The sequence below is a fragment of the Triturus cristatus genome, chromosome 5_2 (genome assembly GCF_964204655.1).
Source record: "Triturus cristatus chromosome 5_2, aTriCri1.1, whole genome shotgun sequence".
Taxonomy (NCBI): Eukaryota; Metazoa; Chordata; class Amphibia; order Caudata; family Salamandridae; genus Triturus; species Triturus cristatus.
Genome location: NC_140588.1, coordinates 506,517,467 through 506,544,029, shown reverse-complemented (window position 1 = coordinate 506,544,029; position 26,563 = coordinate 506,517,467). Strand labels below are relative to the sequence as shown.

General features: G+C 44.7%; 1 protein-coding gene across 3 annotated transcripts in view; it reads left to right on the top strand.

The window, feature by feature from the left end:
* ITPRID1 (ITPR interacting domain containing 1) overlaps nucleotides 1-26,563 on the top strand; it is a 607,194-nt gene that overhangs the window by 489,463 nt on the left and 91,168 nt on the right. For all 3 annotated transcript variants that reach the window (XM_085607528.1, XM_085607527.1, XM_085607529.1), the window contains one exon: nucleotides 784-838. In XM_085607528.1, coding sequence (XP_085463654.1) covers nucleotides 784-838 — 55 coding nt within the window. The remainder of the gene's footprint in view (nucleotides 1-783; nucleotides 839-26,563) is intronic.

The window sequence follows — 26,563 nt, the reverse complement described above, 5'->3', positions numbered from 1 at the left end:
TGACGCAAGATTTTTAAAATGAATCAAGGTTGTTGCAATGGTACTTAATGCTGTTGCACCATAGCTCGCACATCTGTATAATCCTTAGATGAGGATTGTTTGCTTTCAGCATTTTATAGCTGCAATACATTTATGAATCAAATGCCTGTGCAATCGCTGCTATCGCCTTGGCGGGTCATTTCTTTATATCAGTCATGGGCTTGATTGGGGGCCTTTAGCATTAGAATTTTTATACTTTTTTTTAATCTAAATCCAGTTGCGCTCGGCGAATCAGGATGAGATGGGGATTTTGCGTTTTTATTGCACTTGCATTTTAATTAGTTAATTAATCATTCACTTATAGCGAGTCACAAATAGACTGGGTTCAGGTTGGATTTGCTTGATACTTATATATTTTTTATCCTAGTTGCATTGGTTGTTTATGCAATGATTTCAACTAACCGTGCAGAGTAAAGAATCTTTGAATCTTTTTTTGATTCTTTGAATCAAATGTGGAGTTTGCAGAATTGTATTGAACTACACCACTTTACAAAACAGAGAACCTTCTACCGCAATGAAAAACTGGATGGAAGTTGAAAAAAAATAATTGTCTGCCCAGGCTTGTTTGCAACTTTTTATATGGCATTGACTGAAACAATTATCCGAATTAACTTGCGCTTCGTCTATCACAGACAACGTAGAATTAAGTTAATTAGATGTTTCTCTTCTAATATTATGTTTGCCTTCTTACCTAGCAATTGCTGCCTTGCTGCAATGTGATTATTTTTGTTTCTTGCCTCTCAGATACAAAGCTTTGAGGAAGAAACACTAAGAGGGAGTTACCTTGAAAATACTTCTGGTAAGTGTTCATAAAAGTAATGCGGCTAAATAGTTTATATTTTTAAGTCTACAAATGTCTTAAGGTGATTTATCAGAAGGCAGGAAATGAGAGGATACATTACATTGGTGCACTCATCTTAAATGTGGCCAGTGTGATCATTTCAGTTGATTAAAGTTGCACAGCACAACCAGCTCACATCTCCATCACTTTTGCAAAGCCATGCATATAGTTTTGTTTCTGGATTTAACCTAATTTGCATATTGGTTCATTTGACAGCTTGTATTTACAGATGGCAAATATGAATTTGCTGCACCGCTTACAGTGGTACATAAATTATTATTTTGCATTATTATTATAGTCTGATTTGTGACTAGGGACACGTTATACGGTGGAATCAGTAGACTAAGCCCTACATAGCAGCATGAAAAAGGAGGTGACTCTAAGGCACAGACTGCATATATGTTAACGTGACAACTATTGTCCCTAATAAGAAATCATTACATGTTTGTTTATTATCATTGATCCTGCCAGTGCTCTTCTTTATGGAGAAAGGATCTGAGATCCAGTGGGTCCGTTTTTGACTTGAGAGCTTGGATATCTAGATTCTCCTCTTGGCTTGTGTCTCAAGAGGTCATTTCATTTCTCAATTTTCAAATAAGTGAGATGGATGTGCAACATATGTGCATGCTTAAATATTTATAAACAAATCTGTACAGTGTACTGTCTATCACAGTGTACTCTCCCATTTACCTGTTAACACCCCCTTCCTTATCCTGGGTCCAGTAATCCACTGCTCACCCTACCTATGCGCCTCAGGCTTGAAAAGCTCTGGCTACAAAAATTGCTCCATGCAAAGTAATGCAATGGCCTTAAACCGATGCCTGTGCAGTATTGAATACTTTAAAATGGTGTATATACAGTTTCATTAATTTGTTGTACATACCTTGTACTGACAATTTGATAAGTAGGCCCACACCATAAAATATTCGCAAGAAATTGAAAAACGCAAAGGATAGTACAATAGTAGGCTCACCACTGACTTTGTAATATTATGGAACATGGCTCTTCTATTATGCATTTGAAAAATTACTACTGCAATAATTACTTCAATGTTGGGCCTTTCCAAGTGGTGAGACTTAAGCATCCAGAATATTAAATCATATATGGGCAAATGGAGGGCAATACAAACTCACTAACATATGGCGAAAAAAAGTGCAAGTTAGAGAAGGCAAAGCCACATTCATGAAATGAAACACCAACTCAAGCAGTACTTGAAGCCTTGATGTAAGTTGCATGCCACACATAGACCACTGGATGGTGCTCCAAAAGATTCACACAAAGGCCAATGCATGCAGTCAATCACACACACACCTACCCAAGCAGTACTTAAAACCAAGGAAGCGGGAGCACATGCTATTGTTTCCGATTGTGGGTTGCCTTGTGGACTTGTTTCTTCGTTATTTATATAAAAATGAAACCGTTGTATGTGGTCCGGATGGTGTGGCTGCCAACGCTTCTTTCAACTCCTGTGATCTCTCTTCTGCCGCAGCGTGTGTTCTACTGTTTGTATTATATGCTCTTTCTGTTTGCTAGCGGCCGGCCTGAAGGTTGTAGGCCCATCTTTGTATATCTTTTGGATTCTGTAATAAACGGTTTCAAAAAAAAAAAAAAAAAAAAAAAAAAAACAAGGAAGCTCAAAATGATACCTATCCAGCCTTGACGTAAGATACACGCCGCACTTAGACCACAGGATGGTACTCCAAAGAATTCACACAGACCAATGAATGGTCAATCACACACCAATGAGCAAGGCAAAGCAATAAGAAGCAAACAAAAGGGGTGACACTGTACCAGTGCCACAACAGCAGGCAGGGGCGTGTAGCTTGGTCAGTAAGATTGGGGGCGGGGGGAGCTTCAGATTTTCCAACAATCAGGCTGGCATATTACGTTAAAACACATAATGCGAGAAGAAGGGAGAATGAGAGGGGCGTAAGGGGCAGTGGAAAGGGAGAGGAATGCTGATAGTAGCAGTACTAGGGTGAGAGAAATCACAATATTTTGTTTAAAAAAACACCATGGCATGGCGCAGAGTGGAGTTTTTCCTCTCCAGTGGCTCACCAGCGTTAAGTTGGTGAGCACGAGCTAGTAAAATCCAATACTAGACCACCTCCTGGCAAAATTTCTCAACGTGGGCGGTCATAGCAGGTCGCTACCGCTCACGTTGAGAAACCTGCAGCTCGCGTTAAGGAAGCTGCTGCTTGAGTAGAACATTTACTGGAGCAGCAGAAAGAAGCTACAGCCTCTTGCGTTGCACGTGGTGCTGTTCATGCTGATCTTGCAGTGTCAAACAAGCTCCCGGCGCTAAAAAGCAGCTCGAGCAGCCCAACTTACCTCACTCCACCACTTGCCTCACTCCGGGCAGCATGGAGGAGTTTTTTTTTGCCACTTTGCGGAGTTTCATGAACTCCGCCCAAGCCTAAGAATTACCAACATTTTTGAATACTTTAAAAACAGAAAGAAGGAAGAGTGTGTGGGCGTTTTTGTCTGCATTTATGTAAAAAACAAATCCAGGTGAAATGCGGCACTATACACTACTGGAACCACCAGTGCCCAACTATTTACCAGAAAATACATTTATTAGAGGGATGTAACACCCCAAACACCCCCCTGAAGCTACAGCCTTGACAACAGGACAAAAAATCTCTGACATAGTCTGAAAGCGCAGTTCAAAACAAGAAAAAGCAAACCATTTCATACCAAACGATAGTTGAAAGTTTGGCCAACAACAAAATAGATGTCGATGCTCAGTGCAAGTTAAAGGATGCAACTGTAATGCAGCTAAATTTATATCCAGATAGCATATCGAAAATTAAAATTGATTGGCACACCCGTTTTCCTAAAATATAAAGCACACATACCAAAACACGCGGTAGAGCCAGCGTTGATTTAATGAGGACATCTAGTAAAAAATAAGTCAACTTACATCATGCAGGAACACAAGTGCTTTGTTGGTTCTAAAAGTAAATGGTCATGGGGCTCAGACTTATCACATGATGCAGACAGCAGCGAGGTGGTCTGTTTCCCTTTTATGCCAAAGTCAACCATAGTTATACCTGGTACCTAAAGAATCAAGGGGCATATTATCAAGAAACAGCGATAAAATTATCGCCGCTTTAGCGGCAGAAAACTGCCGCTAAAGTGGCGATAATGGGCTTGATAATATGCCCTTGAGAATTCCAATAGAAGTCCATGTTCTGGTCTGAACATGGGCTTCTATTGGAATTCTCACGGGCATATTATCAAGCCCATTATCGCCTCTTTAGCGGCAGTTTTCTGCCGCTAAAGCGCCGATAATTTTAACGCCGTTCTTGATAATATGCCCCCAAATACTTAAAGCATCAAACACCTATATTATATTTTCAAGCTATATGTTCAACTTTCATGGAGAATTATCTCACAAAAAAACGGTCCATTTATCTCCAAAATATGGGAAGTGTCATGCATACATGTCCAAAAGAACCACAAATAAATTTTATTTTATTTATCTTGTAATTCTATTTTTTTGTCATGTAACATCCAACTGCGAATTCCTTACTGTCTATCAAATTAATATTGTTACGTCTATAATTAATATAATGGCTACACTGTATTACTGTCTGTATTCCTGTGGCTTTTGATTTTTGTATTTTCTACAGAACTAATATTGAGAATCAAGCATGCTCATGCATGATTGAGTCTTACCTTTGTCTTGATTGCATGTTATCCCCAAATTGAGATTGGTGAGAATCGTATTTGCATAATATATACATAACGTAATGTGTCAATCACACATAACCGGGAATTAATAGCATTCCCGAGAAATCTTCTTGGCTGGTACTCCATCCATATCCATCCTTCTGCTCTATGGGTATCTGGGGACATCAGGATGACTGAGGAAGATACAGATATGCCCAGCAAAATCAGAATGGAGGATGTGGCGATGGTGTGCGGGCATCCCCTTCAGAAGGGCCCTCAACTCTATGAGTCTCAAGAGCCGTAGATGGCCTCAAGGAAAGACTTCATATCTGGCACAACATGAACTGGTAATATTGTGCAGTGGAGATTACATGGAAGTATAGAAATTCGAAAGAAGAAATGGTAAGAGAGGGATATATGTAAATAGCCTTCAGGGAAGTCCTATGAAACACAGCCCCTTAAGTTTCCTTGAAGGCTCATGTAAGAGAAATAACAAAACAGGGCTAGAATAGAAATGGATTTGTCTTGAACGGATAAGGTTGAAGGAAGGCTACAGGGAACAGGTTATGATAACAGCAAATGAATCCGATACCTTTCTTAGCTCTACACGCACACACAAACACACATAAACAAATGCATCACTTGATAAATCTACTCCTAAAAATGGATAACAGATTTTTCTGTGTATATAGTAATCCTGTGTAAATACTTGATAAGCCTGCCTACAAAGTAGGCTGCTTCTACTTTTGTTTGACTCTCAGAGACCGGTGGGAGTCAGTCACTCTACAAAGAGTAGAGATTGCTGTACATCTCTCTGTTGGACAGATATTGCCTCGATTTCAAGAAAACCTATTGGAAAATCCAAAATATTCTGCATTGTTACATGCTTAAAAAGGCTTCTTGCATTCTTTTTTCTGCTTAGAATTTAGTGGCCCCCAAAATCTTCCTCTTCACCTCTCCCGCCTCATGATTCAATGCATTGCTGATAGGGTTCCAGAACAGTATAATATCAAACCAGAAGAGATGGAAACATAAGAGTGGATCTACTCCTAGCATATCAATCAATCAATGTGGAGAGAAATCACTATGTGTTCAGATGCCTACTCTTTCATTCCAACCCAGCCACAAGTAGGATCCTTCATAATTGTAAAATGACTCTCACCCACTAGAACTAACTAGTGGCATGCTTCATCAATGAGTCCCCACACCGGAAGACCTATTGTGTCTGGGTGGGTTCAACCTTCACAGGGAGAGAGATATTATTATAGTTTCATTTGGTGGTGGGATCTGTGCTATACATAAAGATGTCTTAAATCCCCTGTACACAATGTAATCCGCTTCAGAGTACTTGGATTAGATTAAAAGCAAGGATGAACGCTATTCAGTTATCCCTTGCATCAAATATGGGTCTACATGTTTCAGCCACCATTGTTCATCCCAAAAGTGTTTTGTGACTTTCCTTAGGCTCCAAAGGAACTGAGAATTATCATGGATTAATGGTTGTGTGAGACATTCTGGAACTATATAGATGGAGTTAAGCTCTTTTTTGAAAACTTGGTTCTAAATTAGACCTATAATGAGGACCATCATTGTTTTTGGTGCAGTGTGAGGACCGGTGTGGTGGGGGGAGTGGTTCACCTAGTATATCAACACAGGGACCCACTGATGAGGTAATGAATCGGATTTTTATTGGCTCAATAAGCGTCCTTCGTTCAAGATTCTGTATGCGGTCTGTTGATCCAGGGGTCAGTGTCCGGTTTGGGTTCCTCTGTAGGGATCGTCTCTCCGTCCGGTTCTGCCGTAGGGACCGTCTCCTCCTCCTCCGTCCGTGACCCAGGGAAGAGATACAGAGGGACACAAAGGTGAGTAGGGTTGTAGGGACCAAGGGCGCTTTGAGGGGGAAAAGGGTTGTGAGGGATCACCGGGACTACCACCAACTCGTGCGACTCTTGCAACTCAGGTGAGGTAAGGAGGTGAACGTAGGCAGAGAAGGCTGGAAGGGGTGAGCGTGGTTGACCCACAGGAAAAGAATCCTCAACACTCCCCGTACTCCCGTGACCTCCCTCGTCCCATTCACTTCGACCCTCCCCGTACTTGTGACAGACTCAAGATACGATCACGTACCTTTCCCAGCCACGCTCCTCCAGGAACGTGGCGGGGCGAGTAGCGTATCCGTTGGCCTCCTGGCTCCGTCGGCGCAGTCTCTCGGATTCCGCACTCTCCTTCAGTCGTCTCTCCTTCTCCACTGCTCACTCGATCCTGCTCCGTCTCCTTCTCTCGGCTCTCCTCACGTCCTCCGGCTTTCGCGTCCTTCGTCTCTTCCGGGTTTGTTTTACAAGGTCCCGGGCTCTCTGATTGGATGACGTGGTCCGTCGTGTAGACAGTCGGCTCCTCCCCACGGGGTTCTCTGGTGGAATTAAAGGGCCCGTACCAGTCCTGTGGCCAAGGCGTAAAGGAACAATCAGCCATCCGTTCAGGTTGGGTGTCAGAAGCCGTGCCCCCAGTGGTGCCCCCGTGACAATTCCCTCCCCCTGGTGTGACCCGATCGGGGGAACAAGGGAACCGAGAAAGAAAGTCAGCATTACCCTGATTCACCCCTTTCCGATGTTGGACGTCTATCTGATAGGGTTGGAGGGCAAGGAACCAGCGGAGGATCCTGTCATTGTGACCGCGATTCCGTTGCAACCAGGTGAGGGGAGCATGGTCCGTGTATAGGACAAAGGGTCTGCCTTCTAAGTAGTACCGGAGTTTCTCAACCCCCCACTTGACCGCAAGGCACTCTTTTTCTACAGTGGAGTAAGCCTGCTCCCTAGGAAACAATTTCCTACTGAGAAAAAGAATGGGGCGTTCGTGACCGTCGGGATCTTTCTGAGAGAGAACCGCCCCGATTCCAACACCTGAGGCGTCTGTCTGCAGGATAAAGGATTTGTCGAAATCTGGGGTCACTAATACAGGGGAGGTGGTAATAGCATCTTTCAGTGCTTGGAATGCAGACGCTTCTTGAACTGAAGGGGCGTGCAACCTGGGTGAGGTGTGTGTTTTGCGCAATAAGTCAGTGAGGGGGCCCGCTATGGTAGCAAACTGGGCTATGAACCGTCTGTAATACCCCACCAACCCTAAGAATGCCCTCAAGTCCCTTTTGGTCTTTGGATAGGGAACGGACTGGATTGCGGCCACTTTTTCGGTTTGGGGTGCTATATGACCCTCCCCCAAGAGATACCCCAAATACTTCACTTTATGAAAGGCCACTCGGGTTTTCTTGGCGTTGATGTGTAACCCGGATTGACGAAGGCTGTTCAGTACGTTCCCTAAGTGCTCTAGGTGCTCCTCCCAGGTCTTGCTAAAGACCACGATGTCATCTAAATAAGCCCCTGAATAGGATAAGTGAGGGGCCAGAAGCACATCCATGGCCCGCTGAAAGGTCGCTGGGGCCCCATGCAACCCAAAGGGAAGAACAGTAAAGTGATAGTGGCCGGAAGGGGTGGAGAACGCGGTTTTTTCTTGATCCGCGGGGGCCAACGGGATCTGCCAGTAACCCTTGGTGAGGTCGATAGTGGTGATGTATCGGGCCTCACCAAGGCGTTCTATGAGTTCATCCACCCGGGGAAGAGGATAGGCATCCTGCTTGGACACCTTGTTCACCGCGCGGAAGTCAATACAAAACCGGATGCTGCCATCCGGTTTGGGTACCAGCACCACGGGGGAACACCAGTTACTATGGGAAGGCACTATAACCCCTGATCCCAACATCCTGGACACTTCCTCCTGAAAGGCGGCTCGTCGAGCCTCTGGGATCCGGTAAGGTTTTTGTTTCACCACCACCCCCGGAGGAGTAGGGATACAATGTTCGGCTAGTTGGGTCCTGCCTGGTTGATCAGAGAATACGTCTGAAAAGTCCATCAGCAGAGACCGTATTCCTCGTGATTGGGTGCATGTGAGATCGGGATTGATAGGTGTCTCTAGAGTGGTATGAGAGGGAGGGGTGATTATAGAGACCGTATGAACCCCTGAAGGAGGGGGTCCCAACCATTTTTTCAGTAAGTTGATGTGGAACATCTGGGTCCTCTTTCCCCTCAGCTGTAGAATATAGGTAGTTTTCCCTATCTTTCTTAGGACTTTAAATGGACCTTGCCACTCTTTTTTTAATTTGTGGGTGGAGGAGGGTAAAAGTATCAGGGCCCAATCCCCTATATCTAACTCCCGCCACTTCGTACCTCGATCATAGAAGGTTTTTTGTTTGACCTGTGCCGCCGACAATTCTGTATGGGCCAATGTTCGCAACTTATGGAGGCGGTTTTGTAACTGTTGTGTATAATCCAGTAGGGATTCGGCCTCTTGTAACCCCTCTCGTTCCCAACTGTCCTTGGTAATCTCGAGTAAGGTTCGGGGTTTACGCCCGAACAATAGCTCAAAAGAGGAGGTCCCTAAACGGGATTGTTTCTGGCTACGGAGTACGAATAGGGCCAATGGGAGTAATTGGTCCCAGTGCCGGCCATCCCCAGACAGAAGCTTCTTCAAGGTAAGTTTAAGACTCCCGTTGTACCGTTCGACTAGTCCGTCTGTCTGGGGGTGATACACAGAGGTGGTGATATGTTTAATGTGCAACTGGTCACAGACCTGCCTCATTAACCGGGACACAAAGGGAGTACCTTGATCTGTAATGATCTCTCGTGGAAAGCCCATACGGGAGAAGACTTCCACGAGTCGTTGTGCGATGGCAGTAGTCGTTGCGGCCCGCAGTGGGAACGCCTCTGGGTACCTAGTAGCATAGTCTATCAACACCAGTGCATACTGGTGACCCTTCGAGGATTTGGGGAGAGGTCCTATGAGGTCCATGCCTAGACGGTCGAAGGGTGTCCCAATGATGGGTAAAGGATTTAACGGAACTGGAGGGGGAACATAGGGATTGCGCCTCTGGCAGATTTGGCACTCTTGGCAATATTTTTGGATCTGAGCATAGACCCCCGGCCAAAAGAAATGTTGTAGGATGGCCTGCCCCGTTTTTTCTGCTCCGGAATGCCCTGCTAAAAGATGAGCGTGTGCAAAAAAGAGGATTTGGTCCCTGAATCCAGCCGGAACCAACAGTTGAGGAACAGCGTCAGGTTTGGCTAGACGGTATAACAGCCCGTTTTTTTCTGTGAATGTGGGATAGACACGAGTGCCAACATTCGTTAGATCTCGCGCTTTCTGCCAAGCGTGGGTGAGACTGGCATCGTTTAACTGGGCCAGTCGAAAGTGATTATCTCTTGCCCAAGGCTCAGGGGTGAGACACACATTATATTTCATGGGATTGATCGCAGCTTGCAAGAGGGGGGTAAAAGACGGGGAGTCAATCCCTATAATAAGTAATTCAGGGAGTTCGTCCACCACCCCCACCACTACATCTGACTGTATATGGTTGTTGATCTCTAGGGTGATCCTAGCCAATGGGTACTCCCTCACATCCCCATGTATACACCGTATGTGTACTGTCTTCCCAGGTATGAGCCAAGAAGGGGTTACCAATTCCCGCTTTACGACAGAGTGTCTGCACCCCGAGTCAAGAAGAGCCCTTACCCTCCTGCCATTAAGAGTCACACCTACATAGAATATGGGGCCTGACTCCTGGGCGAATAGGACAGAGCGGGGTGCATAGCTGATGTCCATGGGTTCGTCGTCTTTCTCCCTTTTCTTACGACAGAATCGTGCTATATGGCCCCACTCTCCACAGTCATAACATTGGGGGGAGGTGTAAGGGGGATTCTCGGGACGGGGAAGACGGGGTCGGTTTCCCTCTGGAGGGGGTCGTGGGGTTTTCCTCTCAAGTCTCGCCGGTATTGGGGGACGGATGTGTTTCTCGGATTCTTTAAGGGGTGGTCGACCCTGGGCCCTAGAGTAAGCCGTCGCCATTTCTATGGCCTGTTCTAGGGTCAGACCGGCGTGTTGTTTTAACCACCGTTGAGTGGCATAAGGGAACGCCTCCAAGAATTGTTCCAAATAGATTTTGTTCATGACCTCATTCATGTTGCCTTCATGAGGTTTGAGCCAGAGATCAGCAGCTCCCTTTAATTTAAAGAACAAGGTTTTTGGCAGATCACCCGTGGCTCCTCTCTCTTGTCTGAACTTCAGGCGATGTGTCTCGTCGTCCACGCCTAATCGATCTAGCACATATTGTTTCACGTCAGCATAGGCGGTTGTCCCATCTGGGTTGATTGTCTGATAAGCTGCTTGGGCTTCTCCAGTGAGGAGGGGTGCGAGGTAAAAGGGCCAGCGTTCAGCCGGCCAGGCGCTGGCCCTCGCGGCACGTTCAAAATTCAGGAAGAACGCCAAAGGATCGTCTCCAGGCACGTATTTCTGAAGAGGAACCACGGTTCCAGGGGGGTTGCTTGCTCTACCCTGTCCGAGTGTGATCAGGAGTTGTGCATGTCCCTCTGCTAGTTTTATCAGGCTGTTTGCTTGGTTTTGTATCGCAGAGGTAAAGACGGCACGATCCGCCTCCGCCTGACTGGACGACTTCTCTACCGCCCATTCGAGCTTGGCCTGTCCTTCCTTCATCTGATGCACGATGGCCTCCATCCTGTTTCGGATGCTGATTCTCCACGGCTCCTATCTGGCTCGCCACTTGTGAGGACCGGTGTGGTGGGGGGAGTGGTTCACCTAGTATATCAACACAGGGACCCACTGATGAGGTAATGAATCGGATTTTTATTGGCTCAATAAGCGTCCTTCGTTCAAGATTCTGTATGCGGTCTGTTGATCCAGGGGTCAGTGTCCGGTTTGGGTTCCTCTGTAGGGATCGTCTCTCCGTCCGGTTCTGCCGTAGGGACCGTCTCCTCCTCCTCCGTCCGTGACCCAGGGAAGAGATACAGAGGGACACAAAGGTGAGTAGGGTTGTAGGGACCAAGGGCGCTTTGAGGGGGAAAAGGGTTGTCAGGGATCACCGGGACTACCACCAACTCGTGCGACTCTTGCAACTCAGGTGAGGTAAGGAGGTGAACGTAGGCAGAGAAGGCTGGAAGGGGTGAGCGTGGTTGACCCACAGGAAAAGAATCCTCAACACTCCCCGTACTCCCGTGACCTCCCTCGTCCCATTCACTTCGACCCTCCCCGTACTTGTGACAGACTCAAGATACGATCACGTACCTTTCCCAGCCACGCTCCTCCAGGAACGTGGCGGGGCGAGTAGCGTATCCGTTGGCCTCCTGGCTCCGTCGGCGCAGTCTCTCGGATTCCGCACTCTCCTTCAGTCGTCTCTCCTTCTCCACTGCTCACTCGATCCTGCTCCGTCTCCTTCTCTCGGCTCTCCTCACGTCCTCCGGCTTTCGCGTCCTTCGTCTCTTCCGGGTTTGTTTTACAAGGTCCCGGGCTCTCTGATTGGATGACGTGGTCCGTCGTGTAGACAGTCGGCTCCTCCCCACGGGGTTCTCTGGTGGAATTAAAGGGCCCGTACCAGTCCTGTGGCCAAGGCGTAAAGGAACAATCAGCCATCCGTTCAGGTTGGGTGTCAGAAGCCGTGCCCCCAGTGGTGCCCCCGTGACATGCAGAAATATTGATTATTTTTTGTTCAATCAATTTTTTATGAGTAGCTGAACCAATAATTGTAATATTTCTTTGGCAAGCCAAGGACAGCTGAATTCGTTGAGTTAAGCTTGGCCATCTTCATTTGGAGAGTGGGCTGGTGGTCTTACTTAAAAGTGACAAAATGCTTTGAAACCTCATCTATACAGCATTTAAAAATGTTGCTGGACCCATCATTTGATTCAGTTGTTAATAGCATATGTAAATTATGCAGTGAACCATATGCTAGTTCACATCCTCCTTAAAATAACAGTGCGTTGGGGCAGGCGGCTGACATCAGTACCCACTTGGAGACTGTACACAACAGTGTTAAAAGAAGGAGCCTTTAGAGACACAGTAGGCACACACAAACAACTTCTTATTTCAAAGCAAATGAGGAGACTGCTACAACAACAGGGATTGAGTGGAATACTTTTAAGGTGGTAATACATGGTCTATGCATTCAAACCTCACTCATTGTCAAACGCATGTTGCAAGACCAGATCCTCGACCTCGAGAGTGCTATACGAGCCGTGGAGACTCAAGCACGAGTGATTGCAGGGAATCAGAATGAGGTTGTCCTCATTCATAGAGAACATGGGGAAGTGGTGGATAGGCTTGGAAAACTGGATTATGCAGACTACATGGCTAGGCAGCACTCAGAGGGAGATAGGGCAGGAAGTGTATTAGCATGGCTACTGTGATCAGAAGTCCCTAGGATCCCCATAAACTCAATCAGGTCCTTGAAAGGGGAGATTTTGAGTGCACAGTCGGATTTAAAGCCTGTCTTTCTTGATTACTATACCTTACTCTACCAAGCACAGGTGGGGCAGGGGATCTTTTTGAATAGATTACCTATCCCCCGACTCAATCCTATACAGAGCCACACTCTAGACGAATTGCTAACTGTTGATGGAAATTCATCTCCCTATCACTCAGATAACACACAGTAAAACCTCCAGGGTGGACGACCTCCCTGTTGAGCTCTTCTCTACAAACATAACCACCCCAGTCCTGAAATGTCACCAGTTGTACGACCAGACCAGAGAAGGGGGTGCCCTATCGATATCCATGCAGGAAGTACTGAGAGTAGTCCTTCCCAAGCCAGATAGAAACCAAAAGAAGGTATGCTCCTACATGCTGTTCTCTCTTCTAAATACAGATTTAAAATAAAATAAAGAATTAGAATAACATTCTTGGAAATGTCCTTTTAAACAGGTTACTGCCCTGCATCAACATGCTTGCACATCAAGACCAGAATGGGTTAATCCTGGGGAGAAACACGCTTCTAAATCTTAAAATTCTCTTTGGCTTTGTGGACACAAATCTGCAATCAATGCCTTCATGCACAGTATTTTCTCTTGATATTGAAAAAGGCTTTTGACACCTTAGGCTGGCCCTTTATGTTGGTAATGTTGAGACTCATGGGAATGGGCCATAGATAATGCGATGGATAACCCTGCTCTATGCCAACCCGATAGCTGGGTAGGCACAGGCAAAGAGATCTCAGCCACCTTCAAAATACGAAGGGGAACTAGGTATGGATGCCCACTATCACCAATCCCTTTTACCATTGCAATGAAACCACTCACAGGCCTCTTCCGACAACGGGGTCCGCAATGGGGGATATTGAGTGGAACTCCTTGGGAGGTTGTATCCCTGTACGTGACCGATGCGTTGGAGTATCTTAGAGACGTGGACAGAAACCTCCCAAGTGTGATGGTAGCTTTAGAAGGCTTTGGTAAACCATTGGGGCTAAGTCTGAACTGGGCAATGTTTCCCTGTTCCTCATATGCAGACGTGCACAACCGGAGTAAGAGGGGCTGCCTCGTTTGGCATTGGATTGGTGCCTTGATGCCTTCCAGTGCTATATGCAAATTTACAAAATTTTCCCGACAGTAGACCCCGGGTGCCCCAGATGCCCATGTTTGGAGGAAGACTTTTACAATATAGTATAGGCTTGCCCCAGTATTACACAATTCTGGACAGTGGTAATATCGCACCTGACAGACATAACTGGATAAACACTACTTGTGGATCTCTTACAGTGTCTATTGGACATAATGGTGTGCATTTGTAAAACCAAGTATGCCATGAAATGTATTGACCTGGCATATGTGTTGGCAAAGTGAAGCATAGCTCTGTCATGGAAGTCACAGGGTGACCCCCTCGTACAACACTGGCTGCGTGAGCTGATCAAGTTGGTGACAGCACTCTCTACACACACATTGGAGAGATGCACAGCAGTGGGACACCTGTGACACATACTTAGAAAAACTCACAGCTAAGATGGACAATAGGCCCGCATGAAAGACAGACCTTAACCTGTACCCCGCAATCAATGTGACATGACCCACAATCCTCACCATACTTCGTGCACATTCAATAAATATTCCATAATGGGTGACTACAGGGTCTTAACCATCTCCCTTATCCATCCCCCTTTTCCATCGGCCATAGTAACCGGTTAACGGCATTGTTCATCCAACTGTCACCATGGTGCACCCCCTTCCTTCGACAGACACCCACAACAGTAGAGGCTTGCTCATCCCACCAACAGAGATACTAGTTCAAGCCCCAATTGGGCAATTCATAGCTTGACAACGAGGGGCCCTTGATGACAGGCATGCACAGATTTCTACTCCCAACAGGAGAGCAATACAAGATGCACAGGGTAAATATAACAGATGGGTGACTTTTTTGTGTTGTTATGTGTTTCTTGTCACGGTGATAGTTCAACTTATCATATCTTACTCACACCTCTTGCATAATTATGCCTTTATATATAAATACCTGGTTCTAACTGCAATGTAAGCATATGAAAAATGTCAATGAAGAGCCACTTGTATAAAAAAAACTGGTCCCAATTGTGTTTTTGCATCTGAATTTCACCTACCAGGAACAGCTGCAATCTTGCACTTCTTCTGTATATTCTATATTACATGAAAATCGTTACTTCCTCTTCTCTCATCCTCCTCTGTTCCTTACTACTTAAGATAGTGTACCTCTCCACTCTCCACAGGCACTACTGCAAAGTTGTTTACCGACTGAACATCTGTCAGTGATCTGGGGTGTCGTTCGGCTCGGAGATATTAATGGGGTTGGTGTCTGTTGGAGACGCTCTTTCTTAGGTTTCTTTTCCCATCTTACACCAGTAGGGTGTTCATTTCTGATTTCTGGTCTTGTCTGCTTTTTCCTTTGGTGTGGGAGCCTCAGAGAGTGCTCATCTTGCCTTGCTCGGAGATGCATGGGACTGAATGTCAATGAATTCCTCCCATTTGACTTTGGTCTACTGTACTCTGTGAGGCTGCTGAAAGGATATTTGCTTTCTGCATACCTCAAGAAATAAGCAATGGTACGAGGATGAAGGAAGCAGAGGTAATGTCTAGATTATTTACCATTAATCTTCATTACTCCAATTGTTCCGTACTCGCCCCTTTACTTTCAAAAGCCCCATCACACCCTGTTCCTTCATCTGACCCTTTCCACCAGGGCTTAATGTAAAACAGGAAGGAATAATTGAAGGGGAGGGATTTATGAAAGTTTTTTTTACTTTAATGGAAATGAAAAGCAGCTTTGTAGTAGTGACTGTGGAGGGTTCAGAGGCACGCACTCTCAAGTAGCAAGGAATGGGACGGGCAAGTAAGAATCTGAGTCATCAAGATTACCAGGCAGTAATCCAGGAGTTTTTTAGATCTTGTGACAGACAGGTTTAGCTGGTTGGAAGACCTTATGTTTCTGCTACTGCATATAAGAAGTAGTACAGCAAAAGTTATGTTTTGGTCAACCGCAGTCAACCATTGGCTATCATGTAGCTTTCAAGATTTTTCAATTAGTTGGCTTTGCTGCCATGGCATTTCTTTGAAGATTACATTGTGCTGGTACTGTGCCTGTCTGATCTCTCCTTACCATTTCTGCACCACTAGTATCCCTTCTTTATTGTGCCACTCCTAATAATTTGCTGACCTGCCAGCTTCCATCATGCTATCCCCACTGTTGCTCCCCCCCCCGATGGGGCGCTCCTCTCCATGCTGATGCCTGGCAGGTTCTGTCTTGCTGCTCCTATTGCTTGCCCTCTTACGCGCCTAGCTATATGCATGCACAGCAGCTCTCATTATGCTGCCTCTGCTGCTGCCTCTCCTTCAAGCCACCCTGATGCCCCTGTTCATACTTGCCAACCCTAGCCCTTTTAAGTAATACCTCCTGCCTGTATATTTCACAGTGTAATGCTACTGGTTTTTGTGTGATATGTGTAAGGGTAAGCATATGCCACTGTTATTAGAATGCTCATACATTGTACTTGGCGTTAAAGAATTGGATATCTGCTGAATTTGAATGTGGTTGAACTGTAAAGCGCTCTGACACCCAAATTATGGGTCTTGTTTGCGCTATAGAAAACACTGAATAAATAAATACAAATAAATTACTGCATATTAGTCTAGCAGCCTGTCTCTCTCTCCCACAGGCACAGAATCTGCTCTTATGCGAGCTGTCTTTGGGTTGCTACTGTGTGTCTGAACAAGATTTGAGGTGTCCTCAACATTATGGGGGCCATCAGTGACGTGACTACTGAAAACCTAAGTTTAAAATAGTGGCAAGTCAAGAGAGGCTTTTTTTGCAGCACTGATACCATGATTCTCAGGAAGCCATGTGTAGCACCGGTATTGGACTAAACTATAAATTATAAATCTATAACAGGAGTCTCAGTGGTTTGAAACACATTGAAATATCCTTGGAAAGGGCAACATGGAAAAATGAAAGTAAGTGAATTGTAGGAGTGAAGGAACATTTCATGAAAATGGTGGGGCAAGTGAAATTGCATTTCTGCACAAATTTTATCACTCATGGATTTTTAGACATTCTATAGGGGTGTTACTGAGAAGTAAAATTTGGCTCCATATTCTCAAAATGTTATTGCTTTATGTGAATCCTCAATACTCATAGGAATGGTCAGCCTTACTTGGCCGATCATTAAAGTATTGAATATTTCATGAGCGCCACTCCAGCACATGTGCGGTTTTAGCAAAATGCTGCTCTAAAATGCCGTTTGACCCAATTTTGTCAAACATTTCATGGACCTTGAACCATTTTTGGTAATTCAGTCTCGTTCCCTTTTCTCCCTTGCTCTCTGCAATTTGAGCTTAGTACACCCACCACTTTTAAAGCTCGGGCCCAGTATATCATATTGTTCTGCGATATTATTTTCAGGTGAAAGGTCATGTAATGCCATTTCCAGTGCTGCCAGTACCGTAATTAACCGCCTGGAAATCCCTACCTCTTTTTAGTTACAGAAAATTGGTAAGTACGAAGCAGTTCTCTCATCTCCAGCCCGGCTGCCCTTACCAGGCATGATGGCTGTCATATGCCAGCCCCTGCTTCACCGCAATTGTGTCAGGGTGTATATTTGCTCAGCACTAGTGCATTTAATTCTGTCCTGGAAATCTGTTTCCTTTAGTAGCATGTACCCTGTTGCTGAGCTACTTGTTCTCCTTAGGTTGTACTACTTGTTGCCACGTGCGTTTATGGGGCACCTTTTCACCTTACAGGTTCTTAAGTTCTCAAATGGCCTTTCAATCATTGCGGTTTTCAATCAAGGCCTACTTTACCGATGGCTCAACCTCTGGTCCTAATTCCCTTCTTTTGACCTACAGATCTTTTTTTACCAAGAGTACTGCCTGAACTTCATAAGTGGTTTCCCGCTAAAGCCTTTAGACCTTCTATCAATTTTTTTTTCAAGATACCTTGTTACCTTAACACGACATAGTCTTCTCCCATTGTATTAGCCCTTGGAGTATTCGTATTCAATCCATCTGTCTCCACTCTCAACTGAAAGCCCTAGAGCAGATGGCGCCCGGTGTGACACTTTTTTTTGGCACCCCCTCCCCCATGACCTCCTTCTTCAGGAATTCCCGCACTACCACTCTCCAGCACTGCACCTCATCTCTACAGCCTCTCTCTGACAAGCATGTAATTTTTTTATAGCGCTACTCATAGTTAACTGACACTCAATTCTGTGATCTGCATGGTACACATTCTTAGCAGCAAGCACATTAACCCTCGGTGCTACTTTACTATGACTCTAAACTGCCACAAGACATAATTCCGATTTCTCATCAGTAGACACATTAACCACCAGAGTTATTTATTGTTTTCCTGAAAACTGCTGGATGCACAAGGAAGTATATGTGCTTTTAAAACAAAAGTGTTTTTTTAAACACAGCGAAACCCCCCATCCCCCCCCCCCCGAAAGTCAGCTCCAGGTGCAGCTGCACTGGTCGCACTGCCCTAAAGCCGACCCTGAGTGCCTGTTTACATGCTATGCAGAGACACGACGAGCTAATAACTGATGATACTTATGCTGCCAAAACATGAGCAATTTTTTTTAATGAGCGAATGCAGTTTGTGCTCAGTTCCCCGGTGGTGGTTGTGTTATAGTAGGTGCTGTAACGTTTGTCTAGTTTTAACCCCCCCTCCCCCTGATGGCGCTAAATGACACCGCTGAAACCTTAAATCTATTGCAGACACTCTCACTTGAGATAAAAATGAATTCTAATGTATAATGGGGAATTGCTCTACTGGTCTTCAGGTTAAAACGGAAACCTAAGTAGGGAATGTATTTTTGAAAGTTTCATTATAGCTTAAAATGTTCCATATATTTGCTAGAGTGCTATTCCAGTGAGAATCAATTATATTTTCTAGACCTAAAAACATCACAGCTGTCTAAATAGGTGATGCTTAAAGTCTCAGCAGCCTTTGATATCAGTGACTGGGGATCTTTGGAGACAAAACGAGATTGCTGGTGTGAACTAAGTGCCTTCTGTTTGCAGATGCTTTCCTCCAGATATTAGATTTGAATAATAATTGCCTGCACCTTACATAGACCTCTGTCTAGAACACATTAAATTGTGTGTTTTGAAGGGAAGCACTATCACTGCAGTTGGTAGCTGCTTTGACATCTCAGAAGGAAACAGGCATTGGCAAAGCCAACATGTTAAACTTTTTTGCAACGCAGTCGTAAACCAATAGATTTAGTTTTTCCTAGGAGACGTGGCTGTTGTAGACTTTCAGCCTGATTTAGAGTTTGGTGAATGTGTTACTCTGTTACAAATGGGATGGATCTGTCTGTCTTATTGTAAGTTCATTACATCGTAAGGCATTTGTAATAAGGCGGACAGGCTATCTGTTGCGATGTGAAGGAGCAACCTGTTTGCCCAACTCTAAATCAGCCCGTTTGTACGTGTTGCTCCCAGCTGTCCTAGGAAGAAAAGACTATAATGAAGCAACATTTTAGACTACAGCAATATGGAAAGTGGGAGGAGGTGCCCTTTATTGGACACACTGCAATTATTTATTTGAGAAGTTTTATATAGCGCAAACATGACCCGTCAGGGTATCAGAGCGCTGTACAGAGAAGCAGACACGTTAAGTGTAGATATAAATAATGAATACTGTACATATAACAGGTTAAGCACACAACATGAGAAAAAAAGAACAACAAGAAATGTAGTCGAAATTAAGTCACAAACTTGCATAGTAGAGTGGGATTCCAGGGCTGTATACACGAAATATTAGTCAATTTGAGTGGCTTTAGGTCTATTGTTGAAGGTAATTATTCGGGAGCATCCATTTTACTTCTTTTTTGAATGAGGAGGTCGAAGGGTTAGATTTGGTTTAGGGAGGAAGTGCGTTCCATATTCTCGGGGTAAGTTCTCTTCTTTTTGAATTTTTATGGTTTTACCAGTAGAGAGTCAGAACATCTTAGGGACTGACTCATACCGGATAGTTTGAGTTTTTTTGCCAGGTAAACGGGAGTGTTATAATGAAGAGATTTGTGTGTCAAGCAGGCTATCTTGAAGTGAATCCTTTCTTCGAGAGAGAGGCAATTGAATTGTACTAGATATGGTGTGATGTGGTCAAGTTTTCTTGATCCCATGATGAGTCTTGCAGCTGAGTTGAATGTAGCCCATTAGAAGAGTTAAGCTGTATCCTCAAAGAAAAGAGGTGAACTTAAAGGATAAATGTAGTCAAATATTGTATAGTAGTTGTTTATGTCATTGGCCCAGCATTTCCCTTGCATCTTTATGAGAAGTTATGTGGGTTTGCATGTCTTTACTATGTCAAGCTGTAAATCCTGAAACATTTTATCATGGCAGAAAAGTAAAACAGATGAACCTTCTACCATAAATAACCATATCCTATCATAAAGACAAACAGGACATACTTCATAAACACCATAAACCAGCAATTAAAATGTTATCATGTCTGTAAAGTAAATACATTTGAAAATGCACAGTGACTTGCAAGCTACATGTTATGATGCATCAGCAGTCTAACAAAGGGAATACTCAATCCATTTGCTGAAAACCAGTGGGAACACAAATGGAAGAATGCAATCATACACGAAATGCAATGGGCTTGATGGACAGCCCATTCAAGAAATGGTAAATTCATCATGCACTCGTATTGCCAGTTCAAAAGCACCACAGATTTGAATGCAAGCAATTATTTTTGACAGTATGTGTCTATTCCTATCAACTGCTTCATTGTGTTTCATTATTGATTTGTAGTATGTGTTGCTTATATGGGCTTCAATCGATGTGTCTTCCAGCATTCCCAGTCTCGTTAGGTTTTCCATATGAATTCTTGTGTGTGCATGCTTTTTTATTTTATCCGACAAATGCTTCAAGTCTGTTACTCCATTTTTTGTCCAAGGAATGTCACTACTAAATAGCAAGCAGGGGAAGAAGAACAATGAATTTATTGAAGTACACCCTGTAAACCAATCACCTTTTGTTTACCAGGTGTTTGAGAATGTACATCTGTAAGTCTTCCTTCTGTCTTGGTCACTTTGTTGTCGTTTTAGGTCTGTCCGGTAAGGTTCTAATTGTTTCAAATTAATTTCTCTTCACGTTTAAGTCCAGTCCAGTGTTTGACTTTGCAAATTGCTGCCCTACTACATCCGTGGTGTCTTACCAACATTAAAGTTACCTGTCAATAATCAAAGGACAATGTATAAGATTTGGTGCAAAAACATAATATTTCTGTATAAATGCATATCTTGTACATTATCGCAATATATCTCCAACAGCTCCCCTTTGTACGATATGGCTGTTAAAAATATTGCCCTATAGCCTGCTGCCTCGGTATGCCATACCGGTTGCTGAAGGACCTGAAGCAGACATATATCTAAAGCCACAGGTGAGGGCCTATAATAGGGTAAGGGAGAGGGCCCTTAACAATCAGTATAGCCCTAGGCAGCTGGGTATAAGGATGTTATATTCCATCTGCTGAGGGTAGAATGTTCCAACCTAAAAAGGGGGAAACTCAAAGACAAACATTAGCATGTTTGAGCAGAAGGCTTACACCAGCCATTATAATCCCTGATCCAATTCATTTTCTTCAATGGAGCTCCCGACATTCAAATCTACATTTTAATATTGACTGCTCAGTTCCATGCCTCAAAATGATACGGATGGGCAGCCACCCTGCCCACCATGTAGACTACATACATGGCCCTTAACTACCATGTAAAAATAATATAGCATCAGTTCCTTACCTTACATGCAGGTGTTGCTGTTTTATAGGGGGTACAAGAGCAGCAAAGGTGCAACTGTGATGGAGTGGTGAGCAAAAGTATGATGGATTTTACCCAGATTTCTTGACTGGGGGTGAATGTTTGATTTGCTCTGCATTCCGTCCATCATCTGTGTGTCTTTTTATTACTTCAGTGATATCATTAATATACCCTTTGTAATCATGTTTAAGCATCATTTTGATGTTGCGTTATATCTTTTGATTTTTCTTGATGACAAACCTTTATAATTCATTACAAAAGACTTGTGATAGGCTACATCATCTGTCTTTTGCTTTCTCGCCATAAGCGTGTTGGGTATGCCCAGACTTGGGTCCCGGGCTCACTGTCCCTAAATTCAGGCTAGCCTGGCTGATGAGGGGTGATGCCCCGAAACCGATTCCAGGATGCTTGTTTCCGGTCCTTGAAGGACCTGGCTTGGTGGTTCGGGCTGGACTGTTCCCATAAGGAACAGGATCAAGACTGATTTGCACATGGCTGTGTCCAAACTGGGGTGGCATGTTCAGCAGAAGAACAATGGATTTAACCCAGATCTCTTGACTGGGGGTGAATGTTTGATCTTCTCTGCATTCCGTCCATCATATGTGTGTCTTTTTATTACTTCAGTGATATCATTAATATACCCTTTGTGATCATGTTTAAGCATCATTTTGATGTTGCGTTATATCTTTTGATTTTTCTTGATGACAAACCTTTATAATTCATTACAAAGACTTGTGATAGGCTACATTTTTTAGTGTAACTTAACTGATGGAAAAATTATTAATTGCAAAAACACTTTGTTAGGGGCCCAATCCATGCAGCAGCAGGGATGTGTCAGTTCTGCTCAGGAATGTGTCGCTCAGCGGAGAAGATGTATTGGTTCTTTTAGCAAGCACCTTAGGCCCACTTCCAAGGGGTCAGGACTGGGGTGGCACCAATTGGCAAGGCAGACTCACAGATGGCAGAGTCCAGGTGCAGGTGCAAGGTGGTTTGAAGCCTGTTGTGTCCCTGAGGCTTCAGGCAGGAGGCCATCCAACTGGCCCTTTGTTTCACTCTGGGTTCAAGGTTCAAGTGATGCAGGTCAAGTCCTTCTCACCTAGGCAAGCGGGCAGCACAGCAAAGCAGTAGTCCAGCAGAGTGACAGTTCTTCAGCAGCAAAGCAGTGCTTCTTCCGGGCAGAGTATCCACGCCCGAGAAGTGTACTGAAATTGTGTGTCTGGGGTCCTTCTTTTACACACAGTTGTGCCTTTGAAGTGGGGAGAAGATTCTAGAGGCAGGCGCTTGAAGTGCACAGGTGAACTACCTTTCTGGCTCTGGCTCCAGGCTAACCTCAGTGGGTATGCAACCCTTTGTGTGGAGGCAGGACACATTCAAGTGTAAGTAGGGCTGGACCCAGCTCCCCCCTCTCATTCTGCCAGTGATGGCCCATCCAGGCACTCCTAAGCTCTCTATTGTGTGTGGCTGTCTAGGAGGGTTACACAAAGCCTGACTTTCAACTACACCCGATCATGTGTCCAAGGCTGCAGGCAGCAAATGGCCAAGGCAGAAAATGCCAACTTTCTAAAAGTGCCATTTTCAAAATTGTGATTTAAATCCAACTTTATAAGTTAGGATTTTTCATTACAATTCCAAAGACATCAAATATGAATGAGTTATCTTTTCCCATTTAGAAGGTATAGCTTATTAAATGTAATATGGTTACTCCAATGTTATCCTATGGGAGAGGAACACCTTGCAGTAGTGAAAAACAAATTAAGGAGTTTTTCATTACCAGGACATGTAAACCATTAAAAGTATATGCCACCATTTTAAATATACTGCACCTGCCCTCTGGGCTGTCCAAGGGCAACCCTAGGGGTGACTTAAATGTGTTAAAAAGGTGAGTTTGGGCCTGGCAAATTATTTATTTTGTGGGGTTAAAATGGAAGTTTAGAAACTGCACACACAGGCTGCAATGGCAGGACTGAGATATGTTGAAAGTGCTACTTAAATTGGTGGCACAATTTCGAATTACAGGTACATTAAATATGTCAATTAGGTATAAGCCAATTCTACCATGTTTTAAAGAGAGAGCCCAAGGTCTATAGCACTGGTTAGCAGTGGTCAAGTGTGCAGAGTTCTAAGGCCATCATATTTCCAGCTATAGTCACATGTTTCCAGGCCTACCCTCAAATGCCCTGGTCCACCCAGGAATATATACCCAAGAATAGACTCACATGGCAGAGTATAACCACCTATACCCATTTGTATGCCTTATTCTCCCATCCTCACTGTGGTGAAGTGCTAACTTAATTTATAAAATCTGCTTGTTTGCAAGACCTCTTAGGAAACAAAAACAAATCTCTGGAGTTCAACCTTAAAAACTATATCTTTATGCCCACATTAAGCATTTATCTAAAGAAGCCCACTGCCAAATTAGACTGTTCTGAAGAATGGACAGATTTAGAAACATTTTACACTGGTGCAAAGTCACAAAAAGCGATGCAAGCTAGTGCAAAGCATATGGTATTTACTTTCCAGTGCAAAACTTTACTTGCACCGGAAAGTAACCTTAAAGAAACACAAATAGAACTTTGTACAACTTTTTGCTACTTTATGTTGAGATGGTGTTCCATGGGTTGTACAATGGCGTTCTAATACTACCACCTATGGTTTCTGACAAAAAGCCCTATCTACTAACAAGGATAGACAGGGCTTTCTGCCAAAAAAGCTCCTCGCAGCAGACTTTCATTCGAAGAAATCTTTTAATTTCTCAAAACATTTCCCATACAGCACATTTACAATGTGGGAACAGTTTTAAAGTTAAGCTAAGTGTAGTACTTTGTGCTAAAGTATACCCTTCCAGTACAAAACCAATGCTAAACATCAGGTGCACCTTTGTACAACGGTGCAAAACTGTCTGCATAGCGCTAAGCAGCGTGTTTGAGTACCAGCGCAGGCGATGACAGCAGTAGTGCCGTATCTTTGTAGACATGGGTCTGCGCTGCATTTCGGTTCCTTGCCCAATGCAGCACAGAAACTTTGATTGTTCCACAGCACTGTGCAACTTTTTAATGAATCTCCCCCAAAGTACCTTATCCAAACTTACGATTTTAAATCTGTAGTACAGTCGCTCAAGCAATCAATCAATCAAGGATTGGTGAAGTGCAACTACTCACCCGTGAGGTTCTCAAGGCGCTGCTGGGAGGTGGGGAGCAGATCTGTCTAAGTGCTGTGTTCATACGAAGAGCCAGGTCTTGTGGTCCTTCCTGAACTTGGGTAGCATGGGAGATAGCCTGAAGTGGAGGTGTAGGGTGTTCCTGGTCTTGGCAGCGAGGAAGTAGAAGGCATTTCCTCTGGCTCTGGCCTTGCAGATCCTTGGGGTGGTGGCCAGGGCGAGCTGGGTGGAGTGTAGGTGTCTTTTGGATGCGTGGAAGGAGAGGCGTCTGTTCAGGTATGATGCTATGGTGTTGTGGAGGGCCTTGTAAGCATGGGTTTGGAGTTTGAAGCTTATTCTTCTCTCTGCCGGGAGCCAGTGGAGTTTGCAGTGGTGTTGAGTGATGTGGCGGTGCCGGGGAAGGTTGAGGACCAGTCTGACTGTGGCGTTCTGGACATTCTGGAGCTTGCAGAGGTTTTTCTGGGTAACACCGGCGTACAGTGGGTTGCCATAGTTGAGTCTGCTGATGATAATCACGTGAGTGACGGTCTTTCTGGATTCGGTGGGGATCTATCAGGGGGTCTTTCACAGCAGGCGGAGGGTATTGAAACAGGCCGAGGATACTGGGTTGATCTGGTGGCCCATAGTGAGCGATGCGCCTAGTATGATGCTGAGGTTTCGTGTGTGGTCCGTCGGAGTAGGGGTAGTTCCTAGCACAGAGGGCCACCAGGTATCATTCCATGCGAAGGGGGTGGATCTAAGGACGAGGATCTCTGTCTTGTCTGAGTTGAGCTTAAGGCAGCTGTTCATCATCCAGGTGGCAACGGCTTTCATCCCTTCTTGGAAGTTGTGCCTGGTGACGTTGGGTTCATTGGTGATGGAGAGGATCAGCTGTGTGTCATCGGCATAGGAGATGATGTTAAGTCTGTGGTTCCTGATGTTGTTTGCGAGGGGGGCCATGTAGATGTTGAAAAGGGTGGAGCTAAGAGAGGAGCACTTGGCACTCCACAGTTGGTCTCTGTCGGTTCTGAGAGGTGTGGCGAAAGTCTGATCTGTTGTGTTCTGCCTGTGAGGAAGGATCGAATCCAGTGGAGGGCCTTGTCGCGGATGCCGGCTTTGTGGAGTCTAGTGGTTAGGGTGCGGTGGGAGACAGTGTACAATGCTGCCCGAGAGGTCCAGGAGGATGAGGGCCATGGTTTCGCCCTGGTGGAGGAGGGAGTGGATGTCGTGGAGGCAGCAAGTAGGCCAGTGTTGGTGCTGTGATTGCTTTAGAAACTGGATTGGGAGGTGTCTAGGATGTCGCTAGTCCTCTCTAGACTATGGCAGCTCTCTACTGACTGCAGGCCTCAAATTCATACTGTCCCTCTTGGAGCTGTCCTCAATGCTGCATTTAGGATCAGGGCCCAGTTCAGATAATACTACCCCGTCCTGATTACCCTTAATTGGCTCCACATTTAGGCAAGGAGCCCATGATGCTTAAGAGTTCGTCAAACTACAGTGTACAGAAATTGTAGCTTCACTAAATTCTTGCTTGAAATCATTTTAGTTGTTAATTTGTAATGAGCCTTTTTTGAGAGACTTTGGGGTCAGGCTGTGTGCTGCCTGATTTGCATGTCTCTCCTGTATGTGCTCAGACAAATGCACATGTTCACTTTTCTTACCATTTGACCGTTTCTGTTTAATTTATCATAGTCTGAGCCAGTTGACTGAAGATCCACCTCTCTTTATTGTTTTTTAACTCTTTTATATTCTCTTCATGTTT